Genomic DNA, 21897 nt, shown 5'->3' on the forward strand with positions numbered 1-21897 from the left:
AATAGAGCAACCTGTCTCAGGTAGGTAGGAAGAAAAGGTGGCAATCACAGATGTCTGCACTAATTGAGATTATAAGAAAGGTCTGATTAGCCACAATCTGATTATGTTTATAACATTAGAAAAAAAAATAATCTTCTGAAATGGGAGCAACTCTAGCCTACAGCTTCAACAGGAACTGTTATGAGTCCCAGCAGGCAAGATCCAAATCAAATGCTTATAAGCATCTGTCCTCATTTCAGGTGGGATAGAGCTGATATTCTTCCTAGTAGCTGGTACAGTGGTAGAGAACTGTAATTATACAAATGGTGCTCTCAACACAAGTTGTTATTATTTGAAGAAATGCTACTGAAAACTTGGGAGTACTTGAACTTACGTAGAAAAATTTACAAATTAAAAAGCAAAGCTGTGTAACAACCTCAGAGAAAATTTCAGCACATCACAATAATACTGTATTTTCTCCCATATTGCATTATTTCCCACTCCTCTAGGAATTCTGAATGCAACTAAAGTCAGCAGAGAAAAGATACAGCTGGTTTAAAAGTACCATACTCTAAAAAAGATCTACTGAATTGAATAATGATGTCCTACTAAATGCTCAATTCCTTTCAAAACATCAACAGTTTTAAGAAACTGAATTCAGCTGATATTCTCCATGTAGTTTAGAAAAACTGTTTATAGACAACATTCATTAAGACCATAATTTTCTGCAATTTTTGTGTATCTAAACATTACAAACAAGAACAAGATAAACAAAAAATGCTTTGTGCGGATAAATATCATGAAGTCTCACATTAAAAAACTACTTCACGTGTTTCATCTATAAACAATACAGAGTGCTTTAAAAAATATTTATTTATGCACACACACATTTATTTTCAAATTATTTTCCCCCCCTCAACAAATGAAGCATTACAGGCACATATATTAAGCAGTTTCCCCAATGTCAGTTAGCAGGGGAAATGAAGCTTATAACAGAACCCACATCGGAACAACCAGAGTCCCTCTGACCTCTCAAGACAAACTTCCTTTAACACTAGTATGAAAAGTACCAAACAAAACCTACCTGTGGATGGTAGACACTGAGTGATTTCACTTTGTGCAATGGTAACAAAACCTTCAATAGGAATATTTTGTGCTCTTCTTTTAATGGTAAGGCAAATCCATTAATTATGCTGCCATGGAAAGATTTAAAAAGAAAAAGCCGTAATTATACAAAATCTGCACAACTGTATAGGATATACCAAAATCTTTATTTTCAGCACTGTTTTTTTCCCCGATCTCCTGGAGAACATGATTCAACACAAAAATTTACAAATTAAGGATGCACCAGAGACTATTTAATTTTTGATCCAGTTCTCTAAAGATTAAAAATTAACAAAATAGTCAAATCAACCTCGGCCCATCCCTCACCCAAGTCTTTCGCTGGTCCTAACTTTTTCTTTCAAGCAACATATATGACTATACCGACACTTCGGATTCCATTCACTATGAACTATTCACTGTCCTCAGAGCTTTTAATACATGCTTCTCCCAGTTTTTTCATGGTATTAAAGAATGAACCAGAGACTGGATGTGGAAGAGAGAAATCCAGCACCGCAGACAAGTGAAAACATGCCTTTTACTACAACGTTACTATTTCTGCAAGACCCTAGCATGTAACAAAACAGCACTCCAGCACATGACATCCCAGTTACAGGTGAGTGCACGTGTGGCTCAGTACTGGGTCGACGGCACCTTTACCTAAGAACACACTACTAGAACAGCAGTTTGCGTTCCCTCACTTTGCTAGCATTAACATCAGTTAAAACTTCCAGAATCCAACTGCCTACTTACTATTTTAAATCCTGTTTTATTTATTCTAATGTTTTTCTCTTCACCCACAAGAACAGAAGGTATCCAGGCAAAAGGAACCTAACAAACCTACCTTAAAAAACCCCATACACATTAAAAAGTTCAAAGTTTCATACATTTCAGAGCTCAGAAATCAGATGATGACCCAGAATTTAAGCTTACTAAATAACACTTGTTCACCCTTGCTAAAATATGCTTAAAATAATTTCTATTAGTAATGACTGTAGAAGTATTTTGAGGATATGAGGCTATTCCTCGTTAAGTCTTTCGGTGCATAATATCAAACCCCCATTTCTACATTAACATTTCTATAGCATTCTTTCCACAACTTCCACATGCTCAACAAATATCTTTTAATTTCATTTAAAAAACCCAAAAAGTTTCTCCAAGATGTTTTAAGGGTTAAGCACAAAAAGGAGCAGAATTATAGGGCAAGTTTGGCCTTGATTGAGTGGGAAAAAATTCTGCAAACCTGTCAGATGTTTGTCAGAAAAAAAACGTAACCTCATTAATAGTTCCTACTGTTAAGTGTTCATATGTACAGTGCTGTACAGCATTTAGAAAAGGAAAAGAATGAAATCCAGTACTTTAGCAGGAAATTCCATTCCTCTTTACTTCTGACAAGTCAAAATCCAGGAACCCAACTGAAAACTGTTACTCCTAAGAAGCTCTGTGTCAACAGCATGCTGTGTGAAACTCCTTAATGGACTGGAAGAACAACCAATACAGAACAGTTACGGTTTGGAAGCCTCATTTAGCTACTCGAAATTTTGATTTGGAAGCCTGAGGGGAAAAAAACCCCAAACTAATCTTTTATATTTGTACACTTAAAGCTAATCTAAGAAAACCAAGAATGAAAGAGCCGGTGACTTTAAGTAACAGTTTTGTAGATTTAGCTTGGTATTCTAGTATCTAAGCTTTATGCAGTCTTCAGTATATCTTGATGAGTATCACTTGATTAGAGTATGTTGAAGTAATAATGGATATGTAACTCCTTTCATAATTGAACATTTCATTGAAAATTAAAGAACTGTTCTGGACAGACACGTAGATCTAGAAAATTTTAAAACATTTTTCCGATTTCAACACTATTCCGGGCTGAATTAGGAACAGTGTTGTCAGTAGGTTGAGGGAGGCGATGCTTCACCTCTGCTCAGCCCTGGTGAGACACATGTGGAGTGCTGGGTCCAGTTCTGGGTTCCCCAGGACAAGAAGGATGTGGACACACTGGAGGGAGTCCAGCAAAGTGCCAGGAAGATAAAGAAAGGGCTGGAGCATCTGACATACAAAAAAAGGCTGAGAAAGCTGTTTAGCCTGGAGAAGGTTCAGGGGGATCTTACCCATGTGGACAAACACCTGAAGAGCTGGCATGAAGAAGAGAGTCAGACTCTTCTCAGTGGTGCCCAGTCAAAGGGCAAGAAGCAACGGGCACAAATTGCAACACAGGAAACTTCATTCAAACATAAGAAAAAAAACCCTTCTATTGTGAGTGTGGTCAAATGTGGAAACTCGTTGCCCAGAGACATTGTGGGGTCTCCATCCTTGGAGATATCCAAAGCCTGACCACAGACAAGCCTAAGCAACCTGCTCTCACTGACCTGGTATTTTTACGTGCAAAGATATGGAAACACCATAAAGTAAACCTAACTTAGCTTTTAAAGTGTATTAATGTATAAAAATCCCAAAGCTTGCACATGGATTAGAGAAATCAGAATATAAAAAGACTACTCTAGTTTTAATGAGGCTACCAGCTTTAAATTGTAAAATTTTAGTTTCAAAGGCTTTCAGATGCATCACTGAAGTTTGCAAAATAATGGGATTAACAAAAGGTTTCTGAAGTTTCATAACTTGTGCTTCCTTTCTTTATACTTGCTATGCATTTCGTGATGTTAGAAGAATTTTTTAATAAACTTAAAACTTCAACTCATGTTATCTGTACTTACTTTTTAACTGATATGAAATACGAGAACCCTAAGCTAGAAAATAAGACTTTAAAAATAAGAATTAAAAAATTGGCACATCCCAAAATCCTGCCACAAGGTTCAAGTTTTCACTGTGTTTCTGCAATCTTAAACAAAACTTATTCTCTTCATTACAGCTTTGACATGACACGGAGTTATTTTAATCACGTCTCAAAGCAATCTGTAATCCCCAACTAAATTTTTTTAAGTGTACTCTGAAGACTAAGCAAGTTTAATTAAACAAAACCTATAGCTTACCTTCCCAGTATTTCCAGTAATTCTGCTATGCCATTGTGATGTTCTGTTTCATAAATAAACCTAAATAAAAAGTGTTACTCAGTTACTGCTGAAGAGAGGTACAAATCTAACACCAAGATCCCCATATAACATTACAGGTAGCCTTGACCTCCCAGGTTTTGGTCACTCAGTAAAAAAACCACAATACATAGTGGAAAAGAAATGTTGTAGAAACATAAATCAATAGCACATCAAGTTGCTTTCAACCTTCATGCTCGCTCTTTCCTCCCACAGTTAACAAAGCAGCATGCACTCGAGCTTTTTCCAATACTTATATTCCATGTCATTTTAATAATGCAAAGCTGAATAGAGCAAACAACACTTTAAATATTAAAATAATGCAAGAGCATCTGGCATAATTAAATGTCATGACTAAACCTTCTACAGCACATGCAAGCACAAGGTGTTCAGTTACTACTCATGGATCGAAAAATCTCTTTGGCATTACAGACTTCTGTGCATACAAAAGGCTCTGTAATAAACAGAGGAAGACAAATTTTCCTGAATTTTCTTTTGATAGAGCAATTTAATTTACTAGGCAATCACCTTTCCACCCTTCTTCCTAATTGCCTGAGTGTAAAGTTATTGAGAACATTCTTATGCAAAACTTCAGGTATTTTATGAATAGTTATAAAAATTGACACTTAGGAGAAAATAATTCCACCCATTAAAAAAATATTTTTTATTCAAAATTCTGTCAGGGGCAGACATATAAACAGCTACTTTTAATCCAGAATATTTGATGTGACTTTTTTTTTTCTCCTTTAAAGACCCTTTCCATATATTTCAGGACAATTCCAAGTAAAACTAAAGACAATGATAGAAAAAGCTTTGGACTGAATTAACAGAAACATAAAGATTTGATAATTCAAAAAATATATATTTTACATTAGGAAAAGTAAGATTAATGCACTATTAGGACAGAATTAATGCAATTCTGGTCAGCAACTAAAGACAAAACCACAAATTTATTAGGTAAGCACAGTAACAAAGTGATGACTTGCAAGTAAAAGTATAAGAAAAGGAAGTATTTTGAAAAATTCTACACATACTTTAAGAGCTTATAATGCACAATCCACTAATTCAAGACAGAAGTTGAAACAACTTTCCTCCCTGGTGCTCAGTATTGCAGGAACACTAAAAATTTCACATCAAAATGTAAACTAAACTGTTAGCTCCTAAATATTATACAGCTAAGTCGGTTTTCTGATTAATTTTCTTCCCCCTACAACTTGGTAGAGAAAGGTAGCCTCTACAGTCCAAATCATATAATGCCCCATATACATTTCTTAGTTTTTCAAAAGCACTGCACCAGAACAAAAGTGCAAAAAGTGGCAAATAAAAACACTGTTCAGAAGTGCATTACAATACACTGTGATGTTGTTGTTATCCGTTTCAGGTAGTTTACAAAATTATGCATTTTGGAATTAATCAATCTATGCATGGGGAAAACAAATTACAACTTTGTTTGAAAGATAGACCTGTATTTTTCCTACGTCAAGAGCAAGCTGTCTGTAAGGCAGTGAAGGCTTACATATTTTTTTAAAGTAGCCCCTCTGTATCTCTTCTAAAGGCTTACTCATTAGCACAGACAAGGAAGATAAGCTCCCTCTACAGCTGGTACTGCTGGGTGCCATTCATGAGATGGCACAGAGTACGTGGCAGTGTTTTCCTACTTTCTTAAAGGGGTAGCATCATACATCAATTCTAGGATGAAAACCACAGTGGTAGAGAAAAAGGGAAGCACGATGGAAGGAGTGTAAAATTGATACAAAACATAATTATTTGTAGAAAAGAGAAGCATACCAAAACTAAAATACTGAAGAAAAAAAAAAAAGGCACCATAATCTTGCATTCACCTTTGACATAATAGCAGTAAAAAAACACTTCAAGACCTTTGGTAATATGATGGATTAATTTCTCATCTTAGTTCTGTATCAGGGAAAATACCATAGTACATTCTATTGTAGTTAAAAGAATATTTCATGAGCTTTAAATCTCAGTTCTGAGGAAAGGAAGGAAATACCTTCCTTCAAGCAAATTCCAGATCTCTCAGTCATTTGATTTGAGCCCAACTTCTGCATCATGAAGAACTACATTTTAAGTCATGCTGTAATACCAATAGTACTATTCAGTAAGAAAAAAGGCCTCACAAAGATACCAAACCACTCACTGAATCACATACTAACTCAAATTTCAGTTGCCTATTTATGCTGTGTGCAAGACTACCCTAATTTAAATTTCACAGACAGGTATTAAATATTGTTAGATGTGGCAACATTTGGTATAAGTTTATGAAGAATTAAAAAAATTACTAGCAGTCTCTTGGAGTATTTTTAGTTGTATACCTGATCACATGCACCATACCTATAAAATATATTATTGATTTGTTTCCGGATGTAAGCTCTTAGGCCCAAGAATTTCCCATATATTCTGTGAAGAGTTGTTTTAAGAAAGTCTCTTTCACGAGGATCTTCACTGTCAAAGAGCTCTAAAAGCTGCAAAGAGGGAAAAGATGAGATGTACTTTACTTGAATCTCATGCACAGTAAAAATAATTTAGAGCTTTAAGTCAAAAATTCTGTTTTACCTCACCTGTAATACAAACTTCTGATCAATGTATTTCTTGGCTATATTAGGTTGAAAATCTGGAGATTCTAAAAACCTTAAGAAAAATTCATAAACAAGCTGAAAAAAAAACACAACAAAAAATAGTATTAGTCTTTTAAACAAGGAACCATTTTATCAGCAGCACATTACCAAAAGTACCAATTAGTTGCTCAGAACCGCACTATGTTTTTATTTATATACCGCACAGTAAAAGCTTTGCTCTTGCTCTCTTGACAAAGTACAATAACTTAAGGTTCTTTAAACCACACCGAAATTCTGCTGAGCTCCATCACTAGATTTTACTCAAATGACATACAGTAATCTAATATTCATCATGCCCAGAAGTACGTGTTTTGAAAATTCTCTGTTCTCTGTCATGGTACCTGTGAAAGCTAGGGCTGTGCCCGAGTCACCTCAAAGCATTCACAGTGACAAATGGAAGCACATTTAAAATTGCAGCAGTTACACCTGTATTGCAAGGAACAATGAGCCTTTAACTTCTACGAAACCGAATTTTTAAAAGAAGTGTTATCAGTTTGAATTCAATAAATGTATTTAAAATACAGTAGAGAAATGTACTTGACTTGAGATAAATACATAACCTAAACAATTTTGAGTCAATGAACAAAGACTTCAGTGTCAAAATTCTGTTAGACTATGATGTCCTAGCCTTCATTAAATACCTGTAGGTGAGGCCATGCAGCTTCTAAGGTTGGTTCATCTTCCTCTGGATCAAATTCTGCTCCCGTTGGATTGGAAGATGGTGGTAATGTTCGAAACATATTAACTGCAAACTGAAATCACATGTGCCTTTAAGAACTCTGAAACAAGTCCATGATCAAAAAAAGACTTCAAAGATGGTTTTGACTGTGAATTCTTTACATGAACTATTTTAATATTTGCAAAAATACAAGCTATATAACGCAGCATTTTAAACCATGTGGTACATCCATTCCTCTTTAAAGATTTCTAACTTGGAGAACACTTTTCCATGCAGTACTCTTTAAAGCACAAACCTACTGTCAGGACATGTTCTATGAGGATATTGGTCCAATGTCTTTACACATACATTTTAAAAGCCCAAGCAAATGTATATGAAATGTTTACACAAACATTTTTTATATATACACTTTACAAGGCCCTGCAACAACCTGCAAAAGTGGAAATCAGACGCAGAGATGTAAAACAAAGATTACCCACAGCTGTTCTTCTCTGTAAAACGTTACAGTTCCGTTTCACACCATGGGTATACACACTTCAAAACGCTTCAAAACCAGATTCCTCCCCTGCTGCCCTCAGTGGTGTTTCTCTTAAACCATGTCCATCTACCTGACTTCACAGGAGCATTGAAGGGGGGAGAAGTGCACATCCTAATGTTTTAATCTTTCACTTCACCTGAATTCGCAACTCCCTGAAGATTGTTTAGCATCCTCATAAAAGTGGAGCAGACTACAAAGATTAATTGCTTTTCAAGCTGTTGCTATATAGACAGATAAGTTATTTTTGCGTTTCCAAGTGCTTATCTAGATGCACATTAATACTATGTATGAACCAAAGACTACTCTTCACAAACCCCTTTAATGTGAGGAGAGTTTCGAAGTCCCTAACAAAGAAAAAAACCACGACTTGTGCCAGGGACAGAAACCTTTTGTATGAGGTCCTGTTCTAGGCAAAACCGCCTCATCACGAAATGCACGCAGCTTTTTTTTTTTAAAAAATAAAATCAGAAATAATGACATTTATATCAATTTACACAATGAATATAATCACAAATGCAAAGTAAAAAGTTGGCCAAAAAAAGACAACCTTAATAATTTTTTGGGATAAATTTAGCACACATTCTCAAGAGTAATCTTACCTAAAATGGTGCAAAGATCTAAAAAGTATGCAGTATCCTAAATTTTCCACCTGTTATGACAGCTAGCAAATCCAGCTGGCTTTTTATGTAAGAAAGGAACAGCTAGCTAGTGATTCAAACTGTTGTTCTCAAACCCTGAGGAGTTAACGATCAAAACTTTACAGAGCAAGTTGGAGGGATGTTTCTGTGCACACCAGTAAGAAAATCTGAGAAAGCCTTTATCTGTATACGCGATACAGCTACGGCTGTCAGTACTGAAGAGAGACCAATTCCTCAATTCCACTTGTAATCTTGAGTATTACATAAACAGACATTGGTAGGAGACAACCAAATTGCTAAGTAGAAAACCATAATCTATTTAGCCACGTAAGTGCACCCAATAGAGACTTTCTTGTTCTATTTTGTTGCTTACTCATTATCAAACCAGTACCAAGCAGCTTTAACTTATTTTTGTACAGAATAAGACCAAAACCAAACAAAAAGAATCAATTCAAATTAGTATATGGTCCCAAACTGCCTCCACTACTTCAAAATGATCCTTTGAGAAAAATGCCTCGGTCTCTCAGCATCTTGAATGCATTGCAGTAATGACGAGAAGACTGCCAAAATAAAACCACAGCAGTGTACTGTCCTAACCCTTCATAACGACCGTGAGTATATTAGGCTTCAAAAAGGAATTTTCTTCGAGTCTATTCCTTCCTAGAATACTAAAGTAAATTCTGCTTTCAAATACACATATTATATTGTGCTTTATAAGAATACTAAGATATCTTAAAGTAAATTTTGGTAAATGTTTGCTCACAATGAGAATGATGCCTATGCTGAATGGAGAGCTACATCCTGAACAAAACTGACTTATCAAATCAGCTGCAGCTGCCTGCATGCAGCTTCAGTGTAAGAAATACATACATTCATTCCATCCTAAATATGTACCACAAGTACCAAGAGTTAATGTATACACTGTTATTGATGCTTTATTGCTGTAACAGATTGGAGGCATCTTTTTGCAAGTATTTAGGGGAAAAAACCGAGAACACATTTCCTAAGTCTGGCAAAGTAAGAGACTACAGGGCAGAGCAGCTGATTTGCCAAGAAAAAGAAAATTCTTTGCAAAAGGCTACACCACTAGGAGCAGGAGAAACATTTACAGAGCCTTTTTAAGAAAGCCAATACTTGGCTCAACAAACATGCCAGTACAGGGCATCTCCAGGACCAGCTAGGTAAAAAAAGAAAAGAAAAGAAAAAAAGATTACTCCACCAGAATCTGCACTGAACTGAATGTCCTATTTGAGGACGCAAAAGAACATTTTACTTATTTCAACAGCTGGAAATTACTACTTTCAACAAGTGTACCATAAACCCTATAAGTTTGCATTTACTTATACTGTAGCTATTCAGAATGCGAGGTCTACTCCAATATCACATTTAAAATCTATTCTTTATGCCACAATTTCAGTCTTTATTGTGTTCAAATTCCATCATGTGCCATACATATTTTTATTCTTTTCTCATGTTTTACTGAGGCTTTTTTTCACCCGTTTAGTTCATTTGGGTTTGGGATTTTTTTTTGGTTGGTTTTGGTTTTGTATGTTTTTTTTTAATAGCATCAAAGCTTTCTTGTTGATCATATGAAGATTACTCAAAAGCTCTGAAAGATTGTCTTGGTTTAAAGCTACTTTGTGGAGGAATGCATTCCACCATCTTTGGTGGGATTCTGGGAAAAGCAACACAATGCCATGTTCCCCTCTTCACATACTGATGTTTTCTCATTAACACCTCCACTCACAATTTAAAATACTGCTGTGAATTACCTATTAACTGGCAAGGCTAAGCAACATATGTATGTGCGGTCCTGCCATCTCACATCTGACAGATGGCAGAGCGGACAGTGGGAGGCAGTATCAAACTGCATCAGACAAAACTGCAAGACTTACATCATATTCCCATGAAGGAAAAGTCATCCTGATGCTCTATTTTTCTTTATAATACTCCTTCATTTCAGCAACTGAGACGTAGGACTGATCCAGACCAAGACCGACATATCAGAGTAATCACTATTTCAGAGAATTAGAAGTAAAGCTGAGATATCTTTATGTTCCCCTTTTTAAAAACAACTGACATGGAGCTACTAACCACCTCCAACCTTTGTTTACAAAAATACTGTGAAAATTTACAATGATCAGTCGTCTTCCAAGAAAAGAAACCCAGGAAGACTAGGCTTAAGCTAGAGTTGTTAAGCAAATGGAAGAACAATCAACTTTTTATACGTGAAAAAGTCTCAGGGTCTCACTACAAAGAAGAAAAGCCAGGTCATGTAAGGCGTTAGGTACAATGTTTTATAATTTTTATTTTGAGAATATTAGATGGAAAGAGTTAAACCCCAAAATCAGAATAACTTGTTCCAATTAGCAATGGAACCAATGAAACCCGATTTGATCTGTTTTGCGTTTCATATCCTTGACCAACATAAAAACCTGCTCAAATCAAGCTTCTCTTTCAGTGAAGGCACGAACTTTACAATCTCAAGTCACCGAGATTCAGGAAAATTTACAATGAATTAATACCAGTGAGACCTTCACCCTTCTGTCCAATGGCTAATCTTTTTCCTAGCTTCTCAGCCTTTTGACCAAACAGAACAAAACAATCTGCAAAGCCTAATTTCCTCTAAGGCCCATTTCCCACAGAAGTACTAAATAAACACAGCGTAACTTACACACCTCCCCTCAGCTCTTCCTGCCCCGCAACAAAACCCAAGCCCCCTCAATTTATGAAATTTGAGCCTTTACGAGAACTGGGCTAGTGTGCCGAAATTCTCCCTCTGCTATCAGCACTAACAATAGTTGACTCCAAAGGACATAACTTAGGAGGATGGGGAAAAAAGGGAAGTCAATCAACCTGCATTTTTATCGCTTCACAGGTGTGTTTGCTGTATAGTTTTGCACCCTATTTTTCTAGTGGCCCATTTTGTATAACACCGGAGAACACTTTCAAGCAAGTAAGCATCAGAGATACCATTACACATTTTCTCCTCCATTCTGGTGAGCAGCCTGAGTGAAGTAAGAACAGCTCTGAGTGACAGGCTATATAATCCAGAAGTCTGTGCCTTCAATATTCATGTGAATAAAGCCATCCTAATAGCTAAATAAAGCCACAAGTACTACACTTCTATTCACAGTAACGTTCTCTTACTCTAGGCCAAAGATCAGACTTAAACAACAAAGAGAAAGATCCACATCTGCAAATCCCACAAAAAAAAATTTCAACCTCCAATGGGTATAACTGAGGATGTAATTTAATTTTCATAATGCATGAAAAGTTGCAGTGAAAACGGCTTCAGTTGCTGAATAGAATAGAACTGTTCCTATAAATTATCAATTTTTAAAACTAGTATTAGCCTATGCTCTTCACAAAAATGTTAAGTTACCGTTCACAAGTACTTCATCATCACCACCACCACTAAGGAAATTATTCTGGGAGCTACAGAAATAAGCGAGCCATATTTATACATGCTTTTGGTCTCCTCCTTTCTCAGAACACTACAACCCTGGACCTCCACATTCAGTACTGCCCTAGCCTCCTCAGTCGTCCCCCCCCAACACCCTCTGGCTGCCTAGCTGGGGAAGTGAGTATTTGCATTAATGTTCACTTTCACAGTCCCTCTTAAAAGAGACACAATCCAGATATTGCCCATCCTTCCCTGAGGTAGAAAGCAGCATTAATCTGGGTCTGTATTCTACATAGCTAGCAATTCTCACAAAGTTCTACAAAACAAACATCCTAACTGTCTGTGCTTCTGACAAACTAGTGCACAACAGAACATTCTCACAAATCTGTTTTCATCAAAAGCCAAGCTTAAAAAAAAAAAAAAAAAGATGCATGTATTGTATTCTAAATAAGAATCTAACAGATTTTTTTAACAAAACCCCCCTAAATTTATCATCTACAAGATCTGCTCGGATATCTGACTACATATCATAGTTTTGAGAAGAGGCAAACTCCTGCTCTAAAGCTAATCAATACAACCTTACTATACTGTACCTGAGAAATGGAACTTGTTATTCAAGTGTTTAATAACAACATTTCCTTTCCCACCACATCTTTGCTTAGAAATGTAAAAAGAACTTGAAGAACATGTCAGTTGGCTCTTTGAAGAAGAAAGGGAAGAAACTCTTGCATCCATTCTGGAGAACAATATTAAATCCATTTTAGAAATTTAATTTCTCTCCTATCTTTTGAAAATGACACCTTATGCTTAACATTAAATAATTGAACTAAGCCACTACATGAATATATAGCTTAAAGACAAGACCTTACTATATATTAGCCCAGGACCCTTGAAGCAAAACAGAGAAGGGTGAAGGTAGGGTGGATGGACAAGACAGAAGCACTAAAACGATAAAGAATAAAGAAGAACAAGGTGGTAAAGTAGATGCTTCTCTTGTCAGAGAGACAATTTATTATTATTAAAGACATAACTTCTGAAATTCATTGCCCTAAATAATATGGTAACAAACTGAAACAAAGATTAGAGACACATACATACACATAGATATGCATGTATATATATACTCATAAATAAATAACCTTCAAATTAAGATGAACAGAATGGCACCATAAAGTCCTAATTCCTATGCCAACTACCAACTCCACAAACTTTCCAGTCCAAGAACCACTCTCAAATCTAAATATTTCTTGATCACTCTCATAGTTTTATTGAAATCACTATTCCTTATTAATATAATTCAGTGGTAGTAGCAGCACACAACATATGAACATCTCTTGGAAAAAACTTAAATTACAAAGGCATTAGATTTATCTTCCTTAAAATCCACACAATCAACTCAAATCTACTGCTAGAACTTAGCAGAAATACACCTCAATCTACACATACATGCCTGCATGAAAGAAGCTGAAAATACTACTGCAGGAGAAATACAGTAGTTTCAGAAGCGAAGACCAAAAGAAAATTGTTCTATAAAAGCAGCCTAAAAAAGGTGCTAACTGAATTTAACCTCAAAATACTAGTTGAGGTGCTTTTACTGACACTGTCTATTGCAGTGCTGTGCAAGTCCTGTGCAAGGAAACTGTGTGTGCTCTTTCGAAACTTGCACATAAAAAGCACTTCAAACTCACTGAAAGAATTATCAAACAGATGCTTTGTGCTCCCGGCAACACTGGCTATTAATATAGCAGCCAAATTCTGCACCAAGATTTATTAAACTGACTGAAGTGCAGACTTTATCACCACCAGTTGCATCTGAAAGCAAAGAAAATATATATTCACTTCAGCCAAATGTATTCTGGCCATAACTGTTTGATGAAGGAAGATAACACAGGCACATAAGGCAAAAATTATGAAATTATGGGCAATTAAGCCTTCTTACATGGAGCAAACAATAATGTCTGACATAGATGTTCAAGAAATCACCATGAACTCCATTTTGCCTAAATAACATCTCAGCAAGCTTATTCTCTTTTATAAGCTACCTTTCATCACTGTCAAGTATCCCAAAACAAAGTAATCAATTAGCAAAACACAGACATAAATAAACTCTCAAGACATGGGAAAAGCCATGATCCCACATCTCCTCATTAACCACCCTCAATGCTTCGCGTACATCTTTGACTTCTAGAGTTATACGTAATCCTCATATGCTCAGAAGTTCTCATGTAAGTAACTTCTGTATCAGTAAACACTTATGGCTGATTTAGGTAACAAGCAGTCATCAGAATAAGCAACATCTTTCATACTGTAAATCCTTAAAATCTTTGAAGAAGCTTCAAAGTCTCTGATTTCGGACCTCAAAAATCTGACTAAGGTCGTGTTTATGCTAGAGATGCACTGTTTTGTCATCCTCCTGAAAATTCACCCCAAGCTATAAAGTCTCAGGAAAAAACATTGTGTCACACATGGTCAAGAGTTTCTTATAAGCTTATGTCGCAGTTTAACCCCAGATGGCAACTAAGCACCACACAGCCGCTCACTCCCTCCCCTCCCTGTCACCTGCAGCGGGATGGGGAGGAGAATTGGGGAAAAAGGTAGAACTCAAGGGATGAGATAAAAACAATTTAATAACTGAAATAAAATAAAAAATAACAATAATAATAATTATAATAAAAAGGAGAGAGAGGGAGATAGGAATAAAACCCAAAGGAAAAAAAAAAAAAAACCAACAAGTGATGCACAACACAACTGCTCACCGCCCGCTGACCGATGCCCAGCCAGTCCCCGAGCAGCGATCGGCAGGCCCCGGCCAGCTCCCCCAGTTTAGATACCAAGCATGACATCTGACGGTATGGAACATCCCTTTGGCTAGTTTGGGTCAGCTGTCCTGGCTGTGCTCCTCCCCAGTTTCTTGTGTACCTGATCACCAGCATGGCATGGGAGACTTGAGAAGTCCTGATTTAAAGCTAAACCAACTGGAACATCAGTGTGTTATCAACATTATTCTCATACTAAACACAAAACACAGCCTTGTACCAGCTACTAAGAAGAAAGTTATCTCTATCCCAGCTGAAACCAGGACAGATTAGTAGTCGGAGAATTTCAAAAAGTGCTTTCTGTTCTCAGTGTGTCACAGACAACAGCTACAGACCCCAACCCAAATGCTACCTTCCAGGCAACTGACTGGTGTCTAGTTACCACAAGAGCTGAAAGACTCTCCTGTACTTTCATGGCCTCCTCCTCTGGAGTGGACTTAAGCATGACAGAAAAATAAAGTAGGTCTAGCTGGCTAGGATCTGGATAGTGAGAAGGGGAGGAAATGCAGTTCTGAACAGTTCATATAACTTGTTCCAGCAGAACCATCACCTGCCATCCTGCGTACCAGATAGTCTGAGTCTCATTTTCATCTCTGAATACAGAATATAATAAATTACTGGTACTGAACAGGATTATACAAGATTAAGTGTCAAGCTTGCACAGATGATCCTTAATTCTAATCTTCTACATTTTTTTCAAATGTTCCGTTTTGCCATCTACATAGTTTCCTTAACAGCCAGATGTATCTAACTTTCCTCCCTACTTTTATAAACACCTATCCCAAAAAATATTTGTGGGGGAAAAAAAGCAGCCCGCTTTTTTTTTAATACAAGATTTCATTTTCATCAACTTAAACCACAATTTACTTCTGCTTCATATATGTGCGTAGTTTCTTTCTTACAAAGGAAACAACACTGGCAATGGGATTTAAAAGCACTGTTATATTACCATTTTGCAGATGTGCAAATGTAGTTGATCTTTTTTTGAAGATTTCAGTAAGATTTCTGAAGATAAACTGATACAGCTGAAGAAGCAACTGGGAATTAAAAAAAATACATCCAAATAGTTCTCATTTTTAGGTCACTTACCATATGTACTACTTCAGGGTAAATAGGCTCTGTAATCACATTGCGATTGTGTGTGATATATTCTACCATTTCACTTAAAGCTGCGCGTTTTACTTCCTTCCACTTTAGGTCACTTAGTGGATCAGAAACAAAGTCAAAAAGTACACAACATTGTCGTAACTTCTGGATAAAAAGTTTTTCTTGATCAGCAGGAGGAACATCTGAAAAGTGAAAATAATTGGTTATAAGTTACATTGTAGCGGACTTTACTCTTCTCCACATTTTTACTTCCTGAGACACAGGCACAGCAGTGTTTCAGACTACAAGCAAACTTTCTGTATCTTCAAACTTTCAGGAATAAAACGGTCCAGAGTATGAACCCCTGTTAAATACACTGTACATAACAGGATGATTTAACACAATTACAACAGTGATGCATACCTGCTGTTGCCTGAAATAGATACTTGAAAAAATGTCTCAAGGAATTCCCCAAACAGCTCAGTTTATGTAAATAATATTATACCACATTTGCAGAAATACTCCGTTTTTAATATTAGAGATAAATGGGTGGATGTTCAGTTTCAGCATTAGATTTAAGCCACAGTGACTTTTTAAATCTTTAAGCTGCCACCTCACAAAGTCCTTCCATTCTTATATCAAGCGCCTCCTACAACACAACACGTTGCAGTAAGCACATCTAGGCACAGAAAAAGTACACAAGATTTTTTTTCAGACTTCATCGACACAAGAAATATTTAAAGAAACTGAAGACTATGCACTTAATATCTTCACCTATTTAGTCAATTTGTAACACTATTTTGAATGCTTGTTTCATGTGTACAAGAATTAGACTTGCATTATCAATCTATTTAAGCACTTGCAGAAGCCTGTTTGGTTAGCTGTGGCCAGCACTTCAAAATTAAACAGCACTGGGCTTCTAGAAAAGATCATGCTTATTCACCAAGATAAGTATGAAAAAAAATTAACTTTAATACAAATGAAGCAAATACTTAGTTTGATATTTACTCATTGTTTAATCATCACTCAAATGTAGCTGTTAAGATTGATTTCTCTCCTCAGTGGTATCTACCAAAAATATTTCACAGACTTCAGATATCCTGAGACCAGACTCCCTCATCTTCACTAAGAATTGTGAAAAAGAGAGAGAGAGAGAGAAAATAATATTTGTACTCTTTCGGTAACACTCTGTAATTCACGGCCTGTGTCATTGTTATATAGGCACTTAACGTTTTGAGACAAAGGCTGCCTTGCCTCACATGGTCTCCGTGCAGTGGTATTTTTATTGTTTGACAAGGACACCTAGGGTTATAAACAAAAAAGTTTTTACCTCCCAGTTTTCCTGCGCTTTACACCTTAATCCTCCCTACTGATCCTCTGTAATTATTTAGCACTTTTATGTAAAGCAAAATTAACACTGCACAGTTGAAACTTCATACACAGAATCAGTAAGCCAGCATTACTTTTGCCATCAGTATTTTTCAAAATAATGAACCTTCAAAAAATTATAAATATACTCACATCAACATAAACCCAATTATAATTTGAAACTAAAGTAAGCCTAAATCACCAAGTCCAAATATAGAGGTAGAAGTTTAACCTCACATTACAGTTAAGACTAACGCTAGACTGCTGTTTATAAACAGTCCTATGTTGACAAATTAAAATACCTCCTATGGCTAACATTTCAACAGTTACACCTTTTAAATTCTACAAAGCTTTAGCCTCAATGTCACAAAATTCCACATGTGCTTTGTTTTTTGCTTTAGTAACCCCAAGAGCAGTTAAGATGACTAATGTATGTGAAATTACAGATCATTATACAACACAGCAAGAACTTGCAGGATCAGGACTTTAACTTTCTATACTTAGGAAATAAGAAAGTAACTGCCCAGAGGTAAAGAAAGCAGTACCGTATTTTGGCAGCAAAAATGCGCATCCAATTAAAATCGCCATGAATTACAGCACTAAGCTTAAGACAAGAAATGTGGACACACCACAGAAAGTCTATGTTAATTTACATTAATTAACACCATAACACATTTTATATTTCTGCATAATGACTTTTTTTACAATAGGTATGAACTGCTAGGATATTAATAGCATGTTAAAAAAGAATAAGACTAGACTGCATTTGTAAATAGTTCCGCAGTTTACTCCCACTTATTCCAGTTGATGACTTCTCTTTTTCCTCAGAGTATCATAAAATGCTAACATTTTCTTAAACACAAGCAGCAAGAGCCACCATCAAAGTATTTCAGGTGGTACTACTGAATACAAGCATACACAGCCTAACTTATGCATGTACAATCTCAAAACTGAATCACTAACAGATATCTGCAATCCAGTTGATTAGTTAAATACAGTGAGTTTCTCTCCTTTAAGTGCTTGACAAACTTCTCCTTGAGATAACAAAAGCTGCAGTAGCTCCTCCCTCCCCAAGATAAGTTGTTTTCAAAAGTACTTTTGTTATAATAAACCCAGAGGACATATTTGGTTAAAAAAATAAAGAAAATAGCAGCAGTTTTAAGTTACGTACATTGAATTGCTCTAAAGGTTAATCCCAGAAAAAAATCCTGTAAAATAATAGCTCTGAAGAACATACAGAATAACAATGTAGCATACATGAAAAAAACCATAACTAGTTACAGACTTCAGTGTCACCAAGACACCTAGGATAGTGAAGACTTTGAAAACGAGAAAGAAGGTGCTCAGACATGTGTCCCTAAACAGAGCAACAACCTCCTGGCAAAGAAACCAAAATAACTCGTTCAGTGTGGTAAATAAATTGAAGGTACTTTAAGCTGCACAAATTTTTTATCTGAACTGCATACTTTTGTCTATTTGGATTAATAACTATAGCAATGAATAATTTCTTCTGGAAAAATAATATTTAACCCAGTAGTTTGCATACTGAAAGCCAGCCAAATCTATCACCTCAATGTAAAAAGTCTCAGATATACATAGTGGTTGGAGTGGTAACTTTTCCCAATTAACTGTAAAAACAAAAGTGGTTGAACCTGAAGTGTAACAACACAATTTCACTTAGGGATACCATGCTATGAAGGTATACTCCACAAGATCCAAAGCCTAAATAGAAACTATAATCGTACAGGTAATGGACAAACAATTACAGCGATTTGCAGTACATTAACCTGAAAGGAGAGGAAGCATTAAACCTGTAATCACTACTAATCTCGGAAGTTAAAGACTGACAACTAAGAGGGTCAAGAAACACCCTCAACAAGGCAAGCCACCTCCCTCACCATTTATTCTCAAGTGGCTTAACTATTTTAAGTACCTCAGTCATCCTTGTTATTCTAGCAGAGATGTTCTTTATACAGACTGAGAACCTCACTATTTCTTCGTGTTTTCTCTGTTTGGCTTTTTTCTCCCCTTTAGGAGTGTTCATCAACAGCTTTCAAGTGTTCGGACCTCAAAACTCTTGCGGTACTTGTCTGGAGTACTTGCCATCAAATCAAGATCATCCCTACTTTTAAGGTTATAAAGGATGATTTCAGTATGACAGAAAATAGAAGGTGGCTATGAAGCTGACTTGAGTAGACTGTAACTTTTGTGCAGGGAACATATGCACACCTGCAGAGCAACTCCAAGATGCCCCAAGAAGTCACACTGATCTTCAGCCACATGCCAAGGACCGTCTGGTTACGTTCTTTTAGTTAACTGCATGGTGACTGCATCACCTTCCACTTCAATGAAGCAATAATCCCTTATTTCCAAATTGCTGAAGTTAACTGGCATATCTGAAGAGAGTGCCGTTAGGTAAAAGTTTCCATCATTGAGCAGCTCTGGTGCTCCATTCCCCAGTGACCATGGGAAGGCCATGGTTATTCAGAAGCTACTCCTTACAATTATTCACAAACTGACAGTCAGAGCTATCATCGAGCAATTTATTTTTTTTTTTTAAACCAAACCAAGCAACCTCTCCGATCATATCAAAACACAAAAACCATGCACCACCCCACCACACACCTCTGTTTACTAGCCACTATTTACATCATTTTCACAGAATCTGTTCCTAAAAAGTAGCACTATTATAATCTTAAGATTCTTTACTCAGTCCAAACACTTATCCCTACCAGTAGCCATACTTCAAACGAGTACTATTTCTGGTCTTCTACTGGAACAGGAGCATAGTTTTTCAGAATCACAGAGAATTTCAGTCTTACATTTGGATTGAATGTCCAGCTATTTCTGACACAGATTTATACAAACATTGTTTTATGCCTAATTCTGCATTATTTATCCTACTGCCCTTTTTGTAAGATAGAAAAATACACTAGAAAAAGTATCAAAAGAAATTAGGTACCATGAGAACAAGGTAAGCCTCTGGGCCTGAGGGATTAGCTTTTCGTCTTGTTCAGGTTTTTTCCTTCCAATCCCAGTATAACTGTTAGATCAACTTAAATGAACGGCCTACAGAGATGCAAGCTTTACCCCTTCTATTTTAACAATACCGATACAGAAGTAGCTATTAATTTTAAAATCTTCATCATCATCTTTGACTGTGGCCTTACCACATAAGCTTGCTGATGAGTATGGGGTATGTTTCTTTCCACTGTACAATTTAGTAGTAAAAGCACAGATGGTATAAATTAACTATATGAGTATCTCACACTGTCAAAGGCAGCACTTTCAGTCCATATCTCAGTTTGAAACAACCAGGGAAAGACCAGGTACTCAGCTACCAGCTGCCTCAGCAGAACACAGATGGTTAGTTGTAAAAGCTAAAGTTTTTTCAACTTTGTATGAAAACGAGCTCCTTGGAAGCTTCAGGTTTGTCCTCAGCTGTTCTTACTGCAAGTTAAAGGTAAATGACTCACTGCAAATGAACTGTCTGCAGTGGCAACTGCCCTCCCTCCATCCTTGCTTGCTTCTCAGCCAGGATGTGGCTTCATTCTGCACCCAGGAGCTACGAACAGACTACAGCACGCTGAGCAACCACCGTATTTTTGTTAAGGTACAGCATAGCTAACGAATTAAAACATAGCTATATTCTAACAAATCAAGATTTTTCCCGTCTTCATATTAAAACAAATCTTGCCTGGTTTAAGATGATGAGAAGTAGAAAAAGTAAAAATAAACCAGAGAACACTGAAGTTCAGTTTTTAAGTGCCTAAACATACACTCAGTACTGTACGATACATGTATATTTTTGCCTTGTAGGACTGTAAAGAACTTGCTGTTCTCCGGATAACATTTTTTACGTTCCTTCAAATCTAAAAGTTAGATTTTTAGTTTTGTAGTGTAATTGGTCATCACTGGGCATTGATGATTAATCCATCCCCCATCTTTTCTACAGAAGCTCATTTTTCTATGACAACAGTGTAATTCAATAGTTGCTGAATGGAGGACAAAAGGCAAGGCAGGGTAAGTAGGTGACCCAAAGATGTCACACAAAACAGCTGTTTTCTAGTAGACTGGAACTGAAACAGAGCTTGAAGTGTAAAGTTTTTAGGTCCTGTTCTGACAGGAAGAACAGTTGATATAATTTCTACCACAAAACACGATTTGTGGTCAGTAGAACTCATTACATCACATCATTTTGAAAACAGAAAACAAGAAATATGGTTGATAATTTGCAGAAAATACATACAGAAGATAAAATTCATCTCAATTCTGTGAGCACTTTCTTGCTCATATGTAAAGGTTCAGGGGTTCCAGTTTTGCTCACCTGATAGCTTCCCATTTCACAAGAAAAACAGCTTTTTTCTTTAAAACTACCAGATACCCATAGCTACCAATGAGACTATGTACACACACCTCAGTAAAAAGTTCCTCTCATTTTAAACGGGCAGCTAGATTTTTCCATACAGAAAGACACACGGAGGCTTAAGTCAAAGAATACACAGACCACCCCACAAAGGAAAAGCATGTGCAAAACAAATGTCATAGAAAAAAAGACTAACTAAAACCCACGTGCTAAAAGTAACTGCTTCTGTAGGACACGGGT

General features: G+C 36.4%; 1 protein-coding gene across 3 annotated transcripts in view; it reads right to left on the reverse strand.

Annotated features, from left to right (window-relative positions):
* Positions 1–21897, reverse strand: part of PPP2R5C (protein phosphatase 2 regulatory subunit B'gamma) — an 89011-nt gene that overhangs the window by 17655 nt on the left and 49459 nt on the right. For all 3 annotated transcript variants that reach the window (XM_040599737.1, XM_040599739.1, XM_040599738.1), the window contains 6 exons: positions 15927–16126; positions 7402–7512; positions 6704–6796; positions 6477–6607; positions 4071–4130; positions 1064–1172 (listed from right to left, as the gene is read on the reverse strand). In XM_040599737.1, coding sequence (XP_040455671.1) covers positions 1064–1172; positions 4071–4130; positions 6477–6607; positions 6704–6796; positions 7402–7512; positions 15927–16126 — 704 coding nt within the window. The remainder of the gene's footprint in view (positions 1–1063; positions 1173–4070; positions 4131–6476; positions 6608–6703; positions 6797–7401; positions 7513–15926; positions 16127–21897) is intronic.

The sequence above is a fragment of the Falco naumanni genome, chromosome 7 (assembly GCF_017639655.2).
Source record: "Falco naumanni isolate bFalNau1 chromosome 7, bFalNau1.pat, whole genome shotgun sequence".
Classification (NCBI taxonomy): Eukaryota; Metazoa; Chordata; class Aves; order Falconiformes; family Falconidae; genus Falco; species Falco naumanni.